The following is a 21,020-nucleotide window of genomic DNA, read 5'->3' as shown; positions in this document are numbered from 1 at the left end:
ATGTGAAAGGAAAATAAGGAGTATTTTTGCCGTAACGTATCTACTGCTATTTTGGAGATTTAATGTCGGTTGTATAGAAAGTATCGTGAGCGATAGTCGCTTTTTGTGATGGAGCTGGCCAAGAATGATAACGGCAGCAGACGTTTGAAATGTTTGCATTTACTCTCATATGAAGGCAGTTATCTTTCACATGAAATAAATTTCGACCTTTTCCACCGCGATTATCAAGAGAGTGTAAACCTCGCTCCCACTTGATAATAGTTGGGAACGCTGCCTGTAGCAAAGTAATGGCTAAAGCTGTCCGGAATATCCGGAATAGCAAAGCAATCTAATATATTGTTTGCTTTAGTGCTGCTGTGGCAAGCGGCTGACTGTAGCATCGATCTACAGTTAGTATATATGCTGCTTGGAATTTCGGCGCTGTAAGTTTGTTCTTGGGCTTTTGGAAGTTTCCATATATCACCACTTACTTATACTCCAAATTAGCACATGGATAGCATCAGGATCGATCGTCATAAATGAATTAGCCAGCAATTTTTCATTTTCTTTATAGGTTACAAATAGCTTGCATCGATGCTATTTAGAGAAAGACAGCGCAGTAATAAATGATTAAAGCGACCGCGCCGTGCTTTTTTTTTCTATGCCTGGACAAAATACGGAAGTTATGCCACAGCCTTTAGCTCCACGTTAGACTACTTGAACATACGCATTTAGCTACGGCAGATTTAAAAATGTACCTTTTGTGCGTCGATTACCTGTGTATTTCATTGTTTTTGAAAGCGAATACTTTTTAAGGCACGCATGTTATCGAAGGAGATCATGAAAGATTATCACGCTCACACAATACTAGATATTAACTATATTCAAGTGTTGCCCCAGTAATAGATTAATCGGTTAATGTATCCATAGTGCCATAACAAAATCACGCTTTTTTTCTAAATGCGAATGGTTTGGTTTGGTTTGTGGGGTTTAACGTCTCAAAGCGACTCAGGCTATGAGAGACGCCGTAGTGGGGGACACCGGAAATTTTGACCACCTGGGGTTCTTTAACGTGCACTGACATCGCACAGCACACGGGCGCCTTGCTTTTCGCCTCCATCGAAAAGCGGCCGCCGAAGCCGGGATTCGATCCCGCGTCTTTGGGAACAGTAGTCGAGCGCCGTAACCACTGCGCCACCCCGGCGGGGCTCTAAATGCGAATGATAGTAAACGTTAGCTTCCTGAGCGAGCTCTGATATGAAAATGTTGACAGCACACAAAACTAAAAAACGTATTTCGGATCTTTTCATTCGTTTTTTTTTCGTCATAAAGGAATAAATCATTCCTTTCATACGTGCTTGTGACCTTTTATGATTTTTACTGATTTATTTATAGGAAGGGAAAGGCGCGGTAACTGCCTCATTTGTTTTTCTGTGGACACCGCAACCGCGCCGTAAGGGAAGGGAGGAAGATGGGAGTGAAAGTTGAAAGAGAGAAAGAGGAGCCGTAGTGGAGGGCTACGGAGTAATTTCGACCACCTGGGGATCTTTAACGTGCCTTGACATCGCACAGCACACGACACACAGGTCATGTGCTGACATCGCACAGCACATGACCTTTTATGAGCGATGCCAGAGTTGCGTTATTGTAGTGAGAAAGAGTTGCACAAACACTCACCCTCGAAATCGTCGAACAGGGCCAGAGTCCTCAGAATGACGCTTCCTGCGACTTGCGGAGAGAGGACACTGAGAAGCTTTAGGAAGCGGTCTTGAAAGACCAAACTGCTGGTAGACGAAGTTTTCGCATATATATAGTAAGGAAGGAAGTATCCCAATAAGGCCGTCAGCAGTATCACCCGCATACCTGTGGAGAAGGAATCGTAAAAGTTGATTGAACCATCCTCCATTAAATGTCAATTAGGGTGCAACGTTGGGAAATTTTATTTCCTTAGAGGTATCCACTATTCAGGGCACCGTGATCCAAATAGAATTAAAAGGCATCCTGCATTGCCTACGACAATACTAGCACCCTTCCCCAGAATGTCATATGCATCCTTTACGCAGGCCAAGACAACGCTTCGGCAAGGCCATGCTACTGAAAAACTAAAAGTTCTACCGGGCAGTAACTTCTCAAAATCTCACCAAATCGCATGAACTCTCATATGGTGGACATCATTATCATAAAATATTTCGCATAATTTATGATAATGTACAACAAACTATGAGATCTAATGCAATTATATGCGATTTGTTGGTTGGTTTGGTTGGTTTGTGGGGTTTAACGTCCCAAAGCAACTATGTGATTTTTTATGCGAATTGAGTGAGATTATGTGAGAAAATGTGAGGTTATTGCCTCATACAATTTTTTCAGTAGGTACTTCTCAATAATTTAGCTTGGCTTGTGAACTGAGGCTTTCCCTCGAACCTTGTTTAGTCCTCTTTCTACTATATTATTCATAATGCAGACAGATACACGAAGCGCGAAAATTTGGAGTGTGGCAACTCTGGGAGAACGCGGCTATGACTATTTCCCAGCTTTTCAATGAAGGAAGTCGGGACTGAGGGAAGGGTGTTGCGGGAGCAGATGGACTGTGCTTATCAAAGTTAATTTTTATTGTTTTATTCACAGTCAGCTTATTCTAACCTTTCCTGCAAGATTCACGCTAAATATATCATAAATAACTCCAACCGCAAGCTTGGCTATATTTCCAAAAATTTGTCATTCATCGAGTTCATTAACATTATTGCTTTACAAAACTCTGGTAAGATCAAAATTGGAATATTTAGCATCACTCTGGAGCCCCGGAATTGATTCCCTTGTTTCCGATTTGGAAGCTGTGCCGAACCATGCCTGTCGTTTTATACTTTCTATCACCTTCAAAAGTAGTGTAACGAACACTAAATCAAGTTTGTCCCTTCAAATTTTATCTCAGCGCAGTTCAGTGGCGTCATTATGCATTTCTCATAACAATTACAACAACAGCTGTCTCAAAGACAGAGTAATAACCAGATCATCTCACACATCGGCACGCATTGACCACCTCCATAAAGTTGGAGTTTCACCTTGTCACAAAAACGTTTTCACGATTCATTCTTACCCAGGACTTGCTTCAGCTGGAATTACTTTCCTCATAATATTGTTTGTATATCAAATTGTAACACATTTCGCAAAACTATTGTTTCCCTTTGAATGTGTGCATGCTATGTTTTCAAATAGGTTATTTGAGGTGTGAACATGGTTTCTCGTGTAAAATATTTTCCAATATTAGCAAAGCTTAATAACCTAAAATTATCTTGTTAACTACTGCAGGCGAGTGGCTGGTTGCAATCTGATATCTACAGTCGGCAGTTATGACAGCCATATCAATTTGAATTTATAAAACGCGATAACCGCCACTACTGTGGCTCAACAAAGATTGGCCATCTGGCTCCGAATGCCTCGTGCTTTTGATTGATTGATTGATTGATTGATTGATTGATTGATTGATTGATTGATTGATTGATTGATAACTTTATAGCCACTGACGTAGGAGGTTCACCTACTAAGCCCCTCCGGTGTGTTTTTGAAATGCCCCATCGCTCGGGCCTTTAAGAACGATGCCAGCGTCACTACGATTTGAAGCATCACGTCAAATAAGTTTCCTAAGTCAGGACCAGATGGAGCAGCGACGAGAACAAAGACACACATAGCACAGCCAAGGTCACGTGACCCAAGCTCCAACGAGGGAGGGCACCGGGAGCATTACTTAAAACGCCAGTATTAAGAAAGTGCCTGTCTTTGGTGTGGGATTACAAAAATTGTTTTGAGCCACAGCATGGATGGTTATCTCGTTTCCGAAACAGTAGAAACTAATTTTGCTGTTACTACAACTAGCTAAAAATTTATTCACTGCAAACTAATGCCTATATGCCAAAGCCAAGGTAAACATAAAAAAAATAAACCGTTAACGCTTTTTGATACATATCTCACACACAGAGGGTTACTTCTTATAAGCATCTGACATAGAAATGCACTTAAGCGAGTTTCTTTTGCCACAAAGTGCCTCGAGGCATCGTTTAGTATGCGCAACTACGTTAGTTGAAGAATGAACCAGGTATGTTCACATGGTACTATTTTCAATAATGACATTGAATGCCTGCTTGGCCTGTCTTCTATTTGATGCTTACCCTTTTGGAACACTGCCGCGAAAAGCATGGCCTGCAGTATGTGATAAATGTTGAAGAGGAGCATGATTAACGTGACCAGCGTGATATCTGCATCAGAGAAGAAATGCGCTTTGTTTCCGCCATGCCCCATAAACATCCATATGATGACTGGCACCGTCTCGAGCATCTGGATGGTAAGCGCTGACAGATGGTGGCCCAACCAGAACTCTGGCATAGAAAGACCATTGGTTCGTTGATAGTCCTGCAATAATAGCTCCGTATGAGCACTGCACCTTCCACATCCAACGAAACTTAAAGTACTAAGATGATAGCTGTGCTGTGCTGAGACTCTTTCATAGTGCGTAACGTGAGTGGCGCCATATCGATTAAACCCATAACTCCCGTTTTCGTACTTCTGCCAGTGGTAAGCCATTTAGTATCTATCGGAAATTTCAGAACGTTTGTAAAGAGAATTTATTGGATACATACATACATACATACATACATACATACATACATACATACATACATACATACATACATACATACATACATACATACATACATACATACATACATACATACATACATACATACATACATACATACATACATACATACATACATACATACATACATACATACATACATACATACATACATACATACATACATACATACATACATACATACATACATACATACATACATACATACATACATACATACATACATACATACATACATACATACATACATACATTCAAAACGCACATTACTCACAGACCAAAACACTATACAAAACACTCCATGATACATATACATAATAAACTGAAAAACATGATTCTCCAGAGAGAAGAAAACAATAGAAGGGGATGGGGTTCTAATAAAGGACGACAAGCATCTCAAGTCTGCTCCCTCGTACAACATAGAAGCGCGTGTGCCAGCGCCGCAGAAACCGCGTCTCGCCGTCAGTTTCTAACTTTCCAGACTGATACTTCCAGATGACGAGGCGCAGCCTCTGCAAGGCTGGGTACATTGCTCTGGCGGGTGTTCGGCGTGCCTCAGCGAGGCACCTGCGACGCCACAACACAAACAGAACAACAGTGAACATAAGGTGTTCACTTGGCTTGAGACGGGTTTGGTGCGAGATATGTGTGCCTTTGAAAGGTAGCGCTTGAATATGCACTTTATTGCTCGACTTAGGCTGGCCAGGTACCAAGTGGGTTGACGCAGTCATTGTACAAATAAAGCGAGGTCGCCATAGCAATAGTGTTGATTACTATGGCAGCCGCAACAGATTCCAATAAATCAGCACACACAGCGTTTTAAAGAGAGGTATGGAGATCAACACTATATTCAAAAGCACCGTTCAATTCTCCGGGCTGAGACCTTACTTTAGTGTGAGATGTTAGTGCAATTGTTGAAAACCTTGATCGTATTAAAGAGCATATAAAAGGCTATGCAGCGTTAGTGCGTTGACGTCTTGTAAACATTGTGTGTTAAACGGGTGGCACGTCCGGCTAAATATGGCAAAATGAAGACGTCGAGAGAGAAAGTATATCTCTCCGGTTTTCGCCTGCATTATGAAGGAGTAGCGCGGGAACAAAGGGAACTACTTTACGGTGAGCGAGTGAACTTTGCACGCGACTAACGGTTGAGGTTCGTTGAGGTTTGAGGTTGACAAACCACTGAAGATTTTAAAGTTACTTTTGACGAATTAATTGTATATTTAAAAAATGCATTCTTAATTCTCTGCCAGCACGCTAAATCGCATATGTATTTTCACCTATTCAATATATGCTCGAACTGCACTTTCAGTTACGGTATTTTTGACTAATACAAAATTATATTTCGAATATTTGCTAAAACCTTTAACAAGCCTATTTTTAATATACCTTGAGCCCATTCCAGAATACAAACTTTATTTAAAATACATTGCGAATATACCGCTGTATATACCAAACTTATTACTTTTTGTTGAAGAAGCTTCGCTCATTTTTGCACCACGAAAAAGCGCGGTGACTCTTTATGCTTAAATATAGATGAAATATCCGACCATTCGGACAACGAGGCCGACTAGACTCACAAGCTGGATGACTAAGAGTATGTATTCCAACGACATCCTGCAAGTTAGAATCTGCTCATAATAGCGTGTTCGGGAAGAAGTACCTGTACTTACTCGACTCGGAACGAGGTCCGAACGAGGTTAACTTGTCTGAGCGGTGAGTGTTATTTGGTTGGTCTGGTTGGTTTGTGGGGTTTAACATCCCAAAGCGACTCAGGCTATAAGAGACGCCGTAGTGGAGGACTCCGGAAATTTTGACCACCTGGGGTTCTATAACATGCATTGAGTGTTATTTCTACTCGCGCCTCGAAAGTTCGATATTTTCCGAATGTGGCTCCAGTCCCCATAAACTATGCATTTAGCATACACTTTGCCAGTCTAAAGCTGTCTTCAAGATAACGTCAGCTCCATTTCGCCATACATGAACAAGGTGACGTTAGCGAGTGAAACGTTGTGGCTGTGCCCACGAATCCTGCTGTGGAAGCACAGAGGTTTCGGTGCTCTGAAACTGATGACGCTGGTGCTATGTGAGCCTGGCTTTCGTTCACTCGAATCAGCTAGCCAAGTAAGATCTTTCCTTGCTGTTAAGGGAACTAGGGTGGCATTAAACATACCGACGTGGCATCGTATGAAATAGAATGAGAAGCACCTATAAAAAATAATTAGCTCCACCGTCGCAGGCGTACTATTAAAGCATCAGCTCAAATTTTGCAGAATTTAATCCTATCTACTAAATTCCTTATCAGCGTGTGCATCAAGAAACAACAATTTGGTTTGCCCGGCGCGTCCACCCCAATGTCGCACGTCATCACGGCTTTAAGGAAAAAAGGTCGTGTGCGAACCTCTTGCGCACTCAGATCTCAAAATTGAAATCAAATCTCAAGGTTTAGCTCGAAAATCAATTCTGTGCTCCATATTATGCCAATTCATTCGAAGCCACTCAGAACCTTGTATCGCAAATGTTTAAATCACACTTTTGCCACCAAGAGCGACTGTAAGTGGCCACACACAGACCAATTTCTAGGTGAAATACATAAGGCTGATCAAATAATACAGTAACCGTCCCGCTACAGGTAGGTGGTGAAGGGTGGCTGTTCCTGGTTGTGAGGGGGCTGGGATGGGTTGGTCAACGTCGCTTGTGGCTGGGTCTTGCCGGCCACCACATTCTGTTGTAGGCCGTCATTGCACCCGCCACCGCTCAGATGGCGGAAGACGGTTATTGCGACGCGCATCTTTCTCTCCCTCTCTTTTTCTTTCTTCTTTATTGTCTCTTCTGTCTGCACGAGGCAGCGGAGCGCCCCGCCGGGGTGGTGCAGTGGTAAGACCCCGACTACTGTGCCGGAGTTCCCGGGTTCGAACCCGACCACGGCGGCTGCGTTTCGATGGAGGCGAAACGAAGTGGCGTCCATGTGCTGTGCGATGTCAGCGCACGTTAAAGATTCCCATGTCAGCGCACGTTAAAAATTCCCAGGTGGTCGAAATTACTCCGTAGCCCTCCACTGTGGCTCCCCTTTCTCTCTTTCCACTTTCACTCCCCCTTCCTCTCTTCCCTTACGGCGCGGTTCAGGTATCCACAGAGCAAAGAGTGACAGATACTGCGCCTTTAATGAGGGAGGACAAGAAGACGCACGAAGACACAATGACACGCGGCAGTACAACCACGACACAGCCACGGGTCGAGTGCGCCTCAAACGCTCTGGCACAAGGGAGCACAAACGCGGGATTTCCGCGAGCCGTGGAGAACAGCCTGGGGCTGTAGGGAGAAGGAAAAGAAAATGCACGGGCCTGCTACTGGCTCTGTAACTGAGCCACCTCCGCTGCCTCGTGCAGACAGAAGAGAAAATAGAGAAGAAAAAAAGGAAGAGTGAGAGAAAGACGCGCGCCGCAACAACTGCCGTCGTCCATTGCGGGTGCAATGACGGCCTACAACAGATAAACATTCGGTGACAGGCCAGCCCCCGCCGCAAGCGGCGGTGACCTACCTGTCCCAGCCCCATCAGGGGAGTAGTACATAAGGGAGGAGGAAGAGGAGGAGGAAAAAACTTTATTTGCAGAAGAATTCGAGGCACGCAGGCCTCCTGGGTCTCCGCACGACCCCACTCACGATCTAAACGTTCATATTATGTTTATCCATGACGTATGCGGCCCGGCTGACGACGATCTTCTGCCTGGCCGGGTCCGCTGATCGCAGTGAGGTCTCCCAGTCCTCCCAGGTTCGGAGAGGCACCGGCCCGGCGGGGGGAGGAGACGCAGGGCAGGATAAAAGAATGTGGGTAAGAGTGGCCTTGGGGTGGGAGCACAAAGTGCATATGGGGGATACCGGCTGAAATTTCGAAAGTAGAGCTGGTGTCGGTAGAGTTCGTGTCTGCAGACGACGCCAGATTGACTGCTCTCTGATAGTGAGGGATGGGTGGGGTGACGGATAGATGAGGCGCTCAGCGCGGGAGTTTGCGGTGAACTCAGCAAACGAGTGCATACGATCCTTCGAGAAATCCCCCATGAGGTCCGCCTGTGCCCGGTTTCTAGACCCTCGGGCTAAGGAGTCGGCAGCCTCGTTGCCGGGATTTCCCGAGTGCGCAGGCACCCAGATGAGCTCAATCCGTCGGGGGAGGTGGGAGGTGGGCATGTGCAGCAAGTGGTGCGCCGGAGGATGAACCCGGCCCCTGGCATAATTTAGAACGGCAGTTTTTGAATCACTGAGTATGTAACTGGCATCGGTGTATGCCAGAGCAATAGCTATAGCGGTATCCTCGGCTTCTTCAGGGGTCGTGCCTGAAGGAAGCTCAATAGTTAAGGGGGGAAGTGTGGGGGTTGTGGACAACTGCAGTGGCTCCGCTCTCATCGCAGGCGGCATCTACCCAAACGGCATCGGGCTCATTCCCGTACCATTTGTGGAGCGCTGCCGCGCGCGCCTTCCTGCGACCTTGGTCATAGTGGGGGTGCATGTTCCGCGGTAATGGTTTGACATAGATTGAAGTGTAAATTTGGCTAGGGAGTGTTAATAGGGATGAATTGTTTGCAGGAATAGTGATGCCTAGCTTAGTGAGTATATGTCGTCCGGTAGTTGTAGCAGCTAATCTGAGGTATTGTGCTTGTAAATGGGCCTCTCGAAGTTCATGTATGGTATTATGGACTCCAAGTTCGAGTAGTCTCTCGTTACTAGTGCTTTTCGGTAATTTAAGTGCTGCCTTTGTTGCTTGCCGAATTAATGAGTCTATTTGGTGGACCTCACTGCATGATAGTTTGAGGTATGGTGTAGCATAAAGAATTCTGCTGAGGGTATAGGCGTGCACTACTCGAAGTGTGTCCGCCTCTCGAAGCCCATGTGCGCGTCCTGTCACCCTTTTTATGAGTTGTGTGGTGTTTGCAACTGCCGTTTTGAGCCGCTTAATTGTGTCGACGTTCTTTCCATCCTGTTGCAGGTATAGTCCCAGAATGCGGATGGTATGAACCTGTGGTACTTGTCTTCCCTGAATTCGAATTTCTATGGGGCTTTGGTAGGTCCGTCCTTTAGGGGGTATGATTAGTAATTCTGATTTTTCTGGGGAGCACTCTAATCCTATTGTTGCGGTAAGCTTGGCTATCGTGTCTGCTGCTGTTTGTAGCGTGTCTTCGATTTCACCGTCTGATCCGTGTGTTGTCCAGAGTGTGATGTCATCGGCGTATATGGTGTGACCGAGGTGAGGGATTTTCTGTAGTTCTGCGGTTAAGGGGATAAGGGTAATGTTGAACAGAAACGGGGAAAGAACGGAGCCTTGCGGCGTCCCCACGTTGGCAAGCGTGTACGGTGAGGTGTGGAGATTGTCGATGTGAAGTGTGGCTGTCCTGTGCTGAAGGAAGGCTCTTATGTAGTTGTAAAGCCTAGGACCAGTTTGAATGTTCGTGAGTGCCTGTAGGATTGCTGTGTGTTGTACATAAGGGAGTACACCCGAACAGCGCAGCCTCCCCTCCTCTACTTACCGAAGAGAGAAGAGAGGCGACGTGTCGTCCACCACCAAAACGGTGGCGGGTGCAATGACAGCCTACGACAGATAAAACATTCTGTGGCAGGCTAGCCCCCGCCGCAAGCACGCTACGCTGAAGGCTAGAAACCTGGTGTAGTGTTGCTTTCGCAATAAAATGCACGGGCCTGCTACTGGCTCTGTAGCTGGGCCACCTGTCTGATTTATAGGAAGGGAAAGGCGCGGTAACACTTCATTTCTGTGGACACCTCAACCGCGCCGTAAGGGAAGAGAGGAAGGTGGGAGTGAAAGTGAAGAGCCATAGTGGAGGGCTACGGAGTAATTTCGACCACCTGGGGATCTTTAACGGGCTGACATCGCACAGCACCTATGCGGCACCCTACCTTCGTCTCAAGAAGTTTGACATCAAGAACCTCGACGTCATAATCAGAACAGCCTACAAGAAGGCCCTGGGCCTCCCTCTTACGACATCGACGGACCGGCTTTTACGACTGGGCGTCCACAACACGGTAGACGAGCTGATTGAGGCACACCTCACGGCGCAGGTGGTACGACTCTCCACGACTCTGACTGGCCGACAAGTCTTGAACGATTTGAACATCAATTGCCCCGAACAGCTAGACCCTAAAAGCGACATCCCAGCCTCATGGAGAGGACAATTCAAGGGAACTCCATTACCGAGGAATATGCACCCCGACTTTCACCAGCCAAGAAGACAAGCACGAGCGGAAGCTATAAAAAGGCACTACGGCGGGCGCGAGGGCGTGTTCTATGTCGATGCTGCGGGTCCTGAACAGGGAATGGCGGCCGTTGCGGTAGTACACCAAGATAAAACAGTGGATGGACTAATATTACACAGCCATGACACACTGGCTGCGGAGGAAGTGGCAATTGCCCTAGCTGCGACACACACTACCTCAGAATACATTCTTACAGATTCACAGACAGCATATCGCAATTACCTCAGGGGCAGGATTGCACCGCTAGCAGCTAAAATCCTGCAAGATAGTTACACCCGTGGCTACCAACCCATGGATAAACACTTAGTATGGGTACCAGGTCACCAGGGCATCCCAGGGAACGAGAGCGCACACGCCTCAGCCCGAGCATTTCTCCCCCGGGCACCCAATACGGATCTCGTGGAACCTCCTATCCCATTGCTAACTTACACCGAAATACTTCAGCACTTAAGATTATCTCGCCGGGTCTACCCTCCACCGGCAAAGACACTAGACAAAGGGGAGGAGATACACCTCCGCAAGCTACAGACCAACACTTTTAACAATCCACGCAGACTACACGCAATAGATCCAGAGTCATTTGACTCACAATGCAAATTCTGCGGGGAGAAGGCGGTCCTATACCATATGGTGTGGGCATGCCAGCGAAATCAGACTGTCACTATTAATAACCAGCCAACGCAGGAGGGGTGGGAGGCAGCTCTGACCAGCTCGGACGCAAGGGTTCAAAAAGAACTCATCGGAAGAGCGCGGACAGCAGCCTACGCCAATGGGGTTCCGGACTGAGGACTCCAACCGCCGCTACAACCTCCTAATCATTTTCATTAAAATATTTTTACCACCACGCGGACGCCTCTTCGTTTCGCCAGCTGAGCCACCTTCGCTGCCTCGTGTGAACGGAAGAGAGAGGTGGATGAGGGAGAGGTGGTGAAGGGTGGCTGTTCCTGGAGAGGTCGATGAGAGAGAGGATTTCAAGGGTGGCGGTTCCTGGCCTTGCTGGGCTGGGACGATAGGTCAACGCCGCTTGCGGCGGGGGCTAGCCAGCCACCGAATTTTTATCTGTTGTAGGCCCTCATTGCACCCGCCACCGCTTAGGTGGTGGACGATGGCTGTTACGGCCAGCTCGTTCTCTCCCTCTTCTTTTTCTTCTCGACTTTATCTCTTCTGTCCGCACGAGGCAGCAGAAGTGCCTCCGCTACAGAGACTGTAGCAGTCCCGTGCATTTTCTTTTCCTTCTTCCTACAGCCACACCAAAGATTCCCAGGTGGTCGAAATTACTCCGTAGCCCTCCAATAAGTCTCCTCTTCCCCTCTTTCACTCCTACCTTCCTCCCTTCCCTTACAGCGCGGTTGAGTTCTCCACAGAAACGTGTGTGACAGATACTGCGCCTTTCCCTTCCTGTGAACCAATTTATAATATTATTATTACGACAGCAACCTTATTCAAACAAAAAAAAAAACAGTGCTCAGAGAAAAATAAAAGCCTACACAAAAAGGAATAGGTAATATTTTTGACGTGCGGTCCATTGAGGTATTCCCCCAATGATGAGAGCCTTTCGTCGCAAGTAAGCATGCAGTGAAATTAGTTTTATTCAACTTTCACTGCCATGTTAAATTGGTAAATAATCTTTCATTGATGTTGTAGGGCTGGCTCTTTGATACATGATGCGTGTTTTTAATAATAATAGTAACAATTGGTTCACAGGAAGGAAAAGGCGCAGTATCTGTCACACTTGCTCTGTGGACACATGAACCGCGCCGTAAAGGTAGGGAGGAAGGTGGGAGTGAACGTGGAAGAAGAGAAAGGGGAGCCGTAGTGGAGGGCTTCGGAGTAATTTCGACCACCTGGGGATCTTTAACGTGCGCTGAGATCGCACAGCACACGGACGCCGCTCGTTTCGCCTCCATTGAAACGCAGCCGCCGAGGTCGGGTTCGAACCCGGGTACTCCGGCACAGTAGTCGGGCGTCTTACCACTGCACCACCCCGGAGGGGGTGTTTTTAATTCCAGCCTATTGTCACAAGATATTACGTCCCTGACTTTGCCAAACAAATGATACTGCAAACTAAGCAACTCTCACAATGCTCTGAAATGATTTCCCTGCAATTGGACACTCAGTGCTGTTTGAAAATTCGGTTACAAATATTTACCCAGGGCATCAGGTAGAGCCGCAGTCAACATCGGCTGGCACAATGCCTGCCCAATTTCATTCTAAGGAGACTTCAGACTTAGTTGTCTCAACGTCCCTAACATGCGGTCACAAGAGGACAACAGCACCACTCTGACTTGCCTACATCGACTTATAGTGCTGTGCTTTTCGGAAATAACACTGCGCTGAACGAAAATGAGTGCTCTTATCTGCACGAAAAAAAAAACTGTCGAGGCAGTCATTCTTGTGTACATATCTGAGACCGCTTCGCGACTGTGTTATGTTCAAAACATGGTCACGGTGTGCTTTTCACAGTCGGCTTAGCGAGAGTTTATCAAGCGGAAAACAAAAAAAAATAGTCATAGTTTGAAACTCATGGTTTTCAACAATAAATGCGCTTTTCTCAGTCAGCCGGAGAAGCTACACGTGCCGGTGTTCCAAAATGCGGGTTCAAAGGCTATGAGAGACGCCGTAGTGGAGGACTCCGGAAATTTCGACCACAAAGATCCCCAGGTGGTCGAAATTTCCGGAGTTCTCCACTACGGCGTCTCTCATAGCCTTAGTTGCTTTGGGACGTTAAACCCCACAAACCAAACCAAACCAAACCAAACCAAACCAAACAAAGCGTCGTATTGCACGAATTCGAGAGGAGAACCGTTTACCTTAAGCCCCGTGGATAGTTCGGTCGTGATGGCGGAAATTCGGCGCACCAAGGGTAGGAAGTAAGCGGTCGTCGTCAGCTCGGCGATGAAGGGGCGGTACTTCACCGTCTCCAAGGCTGGTGGTACTTCGGGCAGTTGCCGCATCGTAACTCGCGGTATCTGTAACACGTTTCCGGCATGCACTTTCGATTTATATTATTGGACATCGAGTGGTGTGTTTTTCGCAGCAAGTCCGGTAACGCTGAAGTATCAAAAGGTAGTGAGGGATTTTATTCCCTCCTTCTCCTGCATAACATTTTAGCGCCTCAAATGCCCCTTTCATAAGTTCTGCGACAACCCCCAAATGCGCTGAGCCCATTTTTGGTTAAGCGCAACGATCCGGAGATAAATAGAAATTGCCTGACAGCGAAAAAACAAACAAAAAAGTTGTCGTAGTTAATTTAACCATTTTTTGAATCTAGTCATACAGGCGAAAGATTGTTAAACATGGGTTTCCATAACTTAGCAAGGTTCTACAAGCTTCTACTTTGCTTAACTTTATTGTTTTTCAAGTGATGTAAGGGTGATGTAATGTCAGTCGTGCCCCCGCTGATATTTCCGATCTCTCCAACTCCGCTGCTGTCATTTCCTTCAATCAATGTCCTCCGTAGTCGTTACAGTAGTGGAAGGGAAGTTATGGAGTCGCAGTAGAGAAGTTGGTGTGCGGCAGTGGTTAGCGCGCTCGGCTAGTGCACGGAAAGATGGATTGAGTCCTGGCATGGATGTGATTCATTTCTTTTATTAATGCGAAAGCATTACTTCTCTATGTTCACAGATTTCTGTCCGCAGACCGTGTCCGCAGGTCGCGTCCGCAGACCCCGTCCGCAAAATCGTGTCCGCAGCAATTGCGAGCAATTGAGAAGCGGTAGAGGTTAATGAGTGGTGTCTATAGATAGAGGCTGACGTCATGTTGCTGCCGAAAAAACAATTAGGCCAAAAATTAATTAGGTAATTAGTTAAAGGTAAAAAATGTAAAAGTTGTCCGCAGTAGTTGTAATTGAGAAGTGGTAGAGGTTATTGAGTGGTGTCAATCGTGACGTAATGTTGTGTCCAAAATAATAGGCCAATAAGGTAATTAGGTAATCATATAGAGGCAAAACACGCAAAATCGTATCCGCAGCAGTTGTGAGTAATTGAGAAGTGGTAGAGGTTAATGATTGGGATCAATCAATGGAGAGTGACTTAATATTGCGTGCGAAAAAATAATTAGGCCAATAAGCTAATTATGTAAATAATTAGTCAAAATGAAATAGTAAAGGCAAAAAGGGTCTAATTAGCGAATGCATTGGTACCATATTTGAATGTATCAAAAACTAAAATAGATAATTAAATCAGTCAGTTAGGGTGCCGTCAAAGACGTGACATCATACAACCTGAAGTCGAGCCCAAAAAGGGCATAGGAAGGGATTGGCGCCCAATTTGAAAGTACCAAAGACTAAAGTAGTTATTTAAGGCAGTAGGATTAGGGTGATGTCAAGAATGTGACGTCACGCAACCAGAAGTAGAGCCGAAAAAGGGCATAGCAAAAGTTTGGCTCGCAATTTGAAAGTTCCAAAGACTAAGATGAATAAATAATTAATATGACGTAGAGGTTACGACGTCAAGCACCCGGAAGTAGAGCCGAAAAAGGGCATAGAAAGGGATTGGCGCGCAAATTGAAATGAGAAAAGACTAAAGTGGGTAATTAAGAAGTGAATTAAGCAACCAGAAGCAACCAACAGCGAGCATCCTTGCTTTCGCATTACACCAATGCAGATTCTGTAGTGCTCTAATTATTTCCGTTCGTCCTGCTCTGACCTTGTCAGCTATTCAAGCCGAAAGAGAGAGCTGCTGAAATCCGAAGTTTCACCCCCGAGTAGTAGACAATACGCTCTAGAGAGAAGCAGTCATTATTTCGCAGGAGAAACGGAACGGATAAATGCATTTGAACCCAACATACGAAAGATCACGTACACCCGTTGAAGTGTGTTTTCGTTTTTTATCCCTTTTCTTTTCTCGTACACGCATATAAAGAGCCTTGCACATCTGGAGGCCGAAATCCTAAAAATCTCCTGTGTGAAGCCAAGCGCCATATTGGAGAAAAAATGGAGTTCACAAAGTGGTCAGCGATTTGATGAGTGATTCATATCGGTGCCTGTCTCGTTTTGCGGAATCAACGAATAACTCTTATGAGCAGCATGCACTGTTTTGTGGAGGCGAGCCAAGTAGCGCACCTTACAGGCTGCTTCATCTGATGGACGGCGAAGCAACCGATATACCGGTAGGTGGCTGTACAGGTAGCGAGCTTGGCTCAAAGGTGCAGTTCGTCGGCTTGTCAAACGTAATGCTAAAAATAACAGTAATCACTTCTCTTACTAAAATCACTTTGAGAATCTAACCTCAGTAGCGATGGTTGCGAGGTGCCCGTGCAGCCAACAACCCGTGATGCTGCTTGTCGTCCGTCAGATGGCGCAACCTGTCAGATGAGCTGATCGCCTCGCCACTGCAAAAACTTTACGCTGCAGAGATGACTTGTTCTTCGATTCCGCAAAATTTAGGCAACTAACAACGTTCACTCACTTGTCATATACCATAGACTATGTTATTCCACTTTGTGAGGTATATCTCCGCTGGAATAGGACAAATATCACAGCAATTTTTCGGAAATGGTGGCCAAGCATGCGCGCCATACATTGCATGGGGAAAATTGTGTAAATTATTATTATTTATTATTTATTACGCACTGCGATTATGTTACTTTTTGGGTTATATTTTGAGACGCATTACAACAGCATCAGACTGGTGGAATCTGATGGTTATAAATATGTATTTTATTTATAATTTTCCAACTTCGGACCAAATGCAGAGCACAAAGCTCAGAAGGGCATTGAGAGGACGTTGAATGCAAATTAGAGCCATCGCGTTATACCTTCGTTATTACCAGGCATTGATACAATTGCACAGGGCGTCCAGCAGCTGAACATTTGAATTACGGGCCTGTAGCTTCTAGCGGTTTATTTGAACATGTGTTCACAACGACCCTAAGCTTTCCTCAAACGAAACATACTAGACTCACTTAATCTTCTCTTGTTATGGAACAGCGTGAAATCACTAAGCGCTAAATGTTGGGTTAATGTGCTGCTCAATTATCTGACACATTCTTACTAGCGTATCTATTTATTTCTGCGCCCTCAGGGCCCGAGGGCATTAAAGAAGGAAGTGGGGTACAACCAAAAAAGAAAACAAAACTGTAGTCAGTATTAATACAAATTTGAGCAATAATATGCCTGCCACAAATAGGCAGGATACAGAAATATTATAATACAAATTATTAGCTACTAGCGCACAATATTGAGTAAAAGTGTCAGCACACATTTATACCACGTAAAAAGCATAGAAAGAATTTAACGAGCAGGCAGGAAAAAAAACAGTTGCTGAAATTTAGTGTCACACACCTAAGCAGCAGCACAATTTGGGGAAAAAAAAGAAAAATGTTTATTGAAAGCAGCAGATGAACCGAAAATAATAAACAAATGGCAGCGTCCGAGACTTCAATGTACTATGTTAACACCTGGTTAATTAAAATAGATTTAAACGCAGAATGATAACTTATTTCGACAACCGCTGGGGGAAGGCGATTCCATTGTGCCGATGTGCTGTGGATGAATAAGTTATAGAAGAGAATTGTTTGGCATGAAGGAATACCCACTTTTTAACGGTGATCGATCCCAGCGGGAATTTAGCGAGGTGGCGTTACGAATTTGCTCTTAAGGAGGGCGTTATCACAGTAAACTTATGTAATAGACAAAGGCGGAATATGTTTCTACGTGGAGACAGTAGTGACAGTTATGAGCTTGATTTAATGGCAGTGACGCTAGAATTAAGATGTAAATGAGAGAGAATGAAATGGGCCGCACGGTTCTGAATAGACTCGAGATAGTAGATCAGTGTCTCATGGTAGGGGTCCCAGATGGATGAAGCATATTCCAGTTTACTACGAACCAGCGATTTGAAAAGGAGCAATTTTACTAACACCCGATTACCCAGCTATCACTTACAGGTCACCACCATGTTGCTCGAACGTGTTTGCGTCGTCTAGGAGAAGATTCCTGAAAGATTTAGGTTGCTTTTGGTCTGCGGGGTTTAATGTCCCAAACTGACTCGGGATATGAGAGAAGCCGTAGTGGAGGACCGCCGAAATTTCTACCACCTGGAGTTCTTTAACGTGCACTGACATCGCACAGCACGCGGGTGCTTTGCTTTTCGCCTTCACCGCCTCTTTACACAGCTCATACCTCTGGAAAAAAATGGCCTCACAAGGCAGAGAGATAGTATGAAAACTACTCACTGTATACGTTGGCAATTTGTTGGCTTGCAGGAAAGCGTAGTCGAGCCTTGCCTGTACCGCCATGGTAGTCTCTGCAGTTTAAAGGAGGGTGTTTTTTTCCTTCTTGCTTCAACGTCACAATCTACTCTTAATATCCCTGTAATATAAACCAAGCTTATCACATGCTCCCTAATTCACTCAATGAGCCACCAATTTCACTAATTACGATTTTTAAACAGACCCCAGCAAATATTTAAAATAAAGGATAAAATAGTTATGTAAAATTCAATATTTAATATTTTATGTTATGCCTTGTCATGGTAATGACTGTATATATATATATATATATATATATATATATATATATATATTCAATGTTTCAGGTAAAGGAACTGAATACAGGATCAAGACAAACATGATCACTAGCTCCTACACCAGTGATGTATTGATACGCAGTAGAAATTTACACCGGGTTAAGTGGAGAAATCTGGGAGAGGCCTTGACGAAAAAAAAAAGAAATTTTCAATATCCCAGCTTTGTATTGTGCAGTCGTAGCAATAACTGTGGCAGCCGGACTTTATTCATGCACGTGAAATTATAGCTATATTCGTCTAACGTGCTGATATATGCAAAATTGAATTAATAATTTATAACCTGAACCTCTTACCCAAAGAAACGTTCGATGAAGGCATGAATTAAAAAAAAACCATTCCCTGGGTCTAGACATTAAATGTAAACTCTAGAACATACCTGCAAATACGTGTTTGAGGGTGTTACTACAAATTGTTTTCTTTGTCTGTACCTTGATGTTTTCGAGCAGTCAAGAAGCTACGACGTTTTAGTGCTTTGGGCAACAATTTATGTGTTTTGATTAAAGGTATTATTGTATTATTGTAAAGGTAGGTATAACAGAGAATGGTTCCAAATGTCTCTGGAGCTCTATTGTAGCTTTGTTTGGGTGTTACAGTTAACAAAAGGGCGAAAGCAATATGTTTGGCCACCTGGAGAGTACATCTGAGATAAGCGATTTACTAAGCAGTTATAAGTACGCAGAGATAAGACGAAGCAGGCAGCGTTTACAACTGTTCTGGCTGAGTTCCTTGACTTTTGAATACGAACATGAGTGTTTTGAAATATTTATTGGCCTTTGTCGGGAGCCTTTTGTCAGATGTCTTAAACACTGCAATCTACATTGGTTGTCTTCGAGTGAGCGAATACCTGTTTATTTTCTGCCTACTTATCATGCGGACATCAGTGTTTGAACAATAGCGCATTCGAACGGCTGTCCCTTGGCTCGAATTTGTAAACGACGAACATTTCCCAATCAGAGAATGAAACACGTAGTGAAGCGTACTTTAACAATGAAAACAGCAGCGTACTTCACCACAGGGGAAGTCATACTTTGATAGTAGCGAAATAAAGAAAGAACAAGAAAACTCTACAACCTTCAACCTGCTGCATACGATGCATGACAAAGAAAACCCTTGTAAATGGTCTAGCGAACCGCCCAACAACAAAGGGTCATTGTGCTTTAGGAAGCACAATGTTTACGGGCTGAAATGGGGCGGAAAAATTTATTTTTGCGCGCTCACATAACCCACTCACCGCAACTGTCGTAAGCAATGAGGGGGCCTGTAGGCTCTATTTGACGGTAGCACTAACCTGTGACTGTAGAGAAAGTCAAATTAAAGCTGCTATTTTGTTTCTGAGAGGACACATCCCGTTACCATTTGTTTGTGAGAGGGCATATCGCATTTGCTTGGGGTGGCGCTCCCCTCTTCTTTTTCTTAGAGACATGTTCGGCATTTTTCTCGCGAGTATAATTTTTGAGCCCGAAGCAGAATTTGAACAAGTACAGGTTGTGCGCTGATTTCTAGCCAATCGAAAACAAGCCGGCTGCGATTCTAAAGGGGTTTCCACTGGGTTCACCCTAGATATCTTTCCTACGAAAAAGAAATAAGGGAAAAAAACTATTGTAAGTTTTAAAGAATGCATTGGCAGGGTTGCGCCAAATGCTCCAAAAAAGGTAGCCTTCTTCCAGAAGGGGTGGAATCAAAGATCCGTTTTTTATGTGGTTGGCTCTAGTTAAGCAAGCATCAGCCTCAGGCCAAGCCTGTACCCATGTATCACATAACCTGCAATGTCTACGTGGAACCGGGAATCGCAGCCCGCACCCCCTACATAAGAGACGAATGCTCGTGCCACCATGATACCACTGCAGTAGCAAGATATATAACCTCGTTGAAATTCACCACAGATCGCTTATGGAAGGAAAATAGTGTTATTCTCGTTGCGCTCGTTTCAAACAATATAACACACATTTGACTCTTTTATCCCTTGTATCTTAGTATTCAAAATTAGCAGAGGTTTAGCATATTTAAACAATGCATTAAGCAAAAGCTGCACAGCATCGTAACGCTTGATAGAACACTTTCGTAGTTCGTTCGCCAGTGGCATTCATGACTGGCTCTTAGTCGAGGCTTGATTACTCATTTGATACCCATCGATTGATGTCATAGCTGCTTACATCTCACGATGGCGCGACTAATTCACGATAGTAATCATGGGCTCCACCCCTTCAATTTTTAGAGCACAGCTCTTTGGCGCCCGTTCCTGCGTTTCGCGTCGTCGTTGGCGTCGGCATCGGAGTCGGCGTCCCTGTAACCGGCTCCCACCCCCCCTCCTGTTCCTCGGTGGCTGCGACCGCGCGTGTTATCGAATCGCTGCGCGCGCTCACCCCCTCACCCCCCCTCCCCCTCTTCCTGCGTGGCGGCGAGGGTGCTCTCCGGTTGCCGAAACGCCGGCTCGCTATCAGCGGATCACGGTGCGTGCATCCCAAGCCGACGAGTCACGTTCTCTTCACTCGCTAGCGGCATCGGCGGCATCAGTCAGTCGCTGCTATCTGTTCGTCGCGAAACGTTCCTATGGGCCCACGCGCTGTTTCCCGCAACCTCCCGATAACTTAATTGCT

The 21,020-nt window shown here is 45.2% G+C and overlaps 1 protein-coding gene across 1 annotated transcript in view; it reads right to left on the bottom strand.

The window, feature by feature from the left end:
• Positions 1-13,848, bottom strand: part of LOC146181409 (phospholipid-transporting ATPase ABCA3-like) — an 82,818-nt gene extending 68,970 nt beyond the window's left edge. Inside the window, exon 1 of the mRNA XM_084575783.1 lies at positions 13,705-13,848. Within this exon, the coding sequence (XP_084431909.1) occupies positions 13,705-13,848 (144 nt within the window). The remainder of the gene's footprint in view (positions 1-13,704) is intronic.
• Between the last annotated feature and the right edge of the window lie 7,172 nt (positions 13,849-21,020).

The sequence above is a fragment of the Amblyomma maculatum genome, chromosome 8, assembly GCF_055883805.1.
Source record: "Amblyomma maculatum isolate TAMU_Amacu chromosome 8, ASM5588380v1, whole genome shotgun sequence".
Lineage (NCBI taxonomy): Eukaryota > Metazoa > Arthropoda > Arachnida > Ixodida > Ixodidae > Amblyomma > Amblyomma maculatum.
The sequence above is the reverse complement of the archived record's forward strand: the minus strand, read 5'-3'. Positions and strand labels throughout refer to the sequence as shown.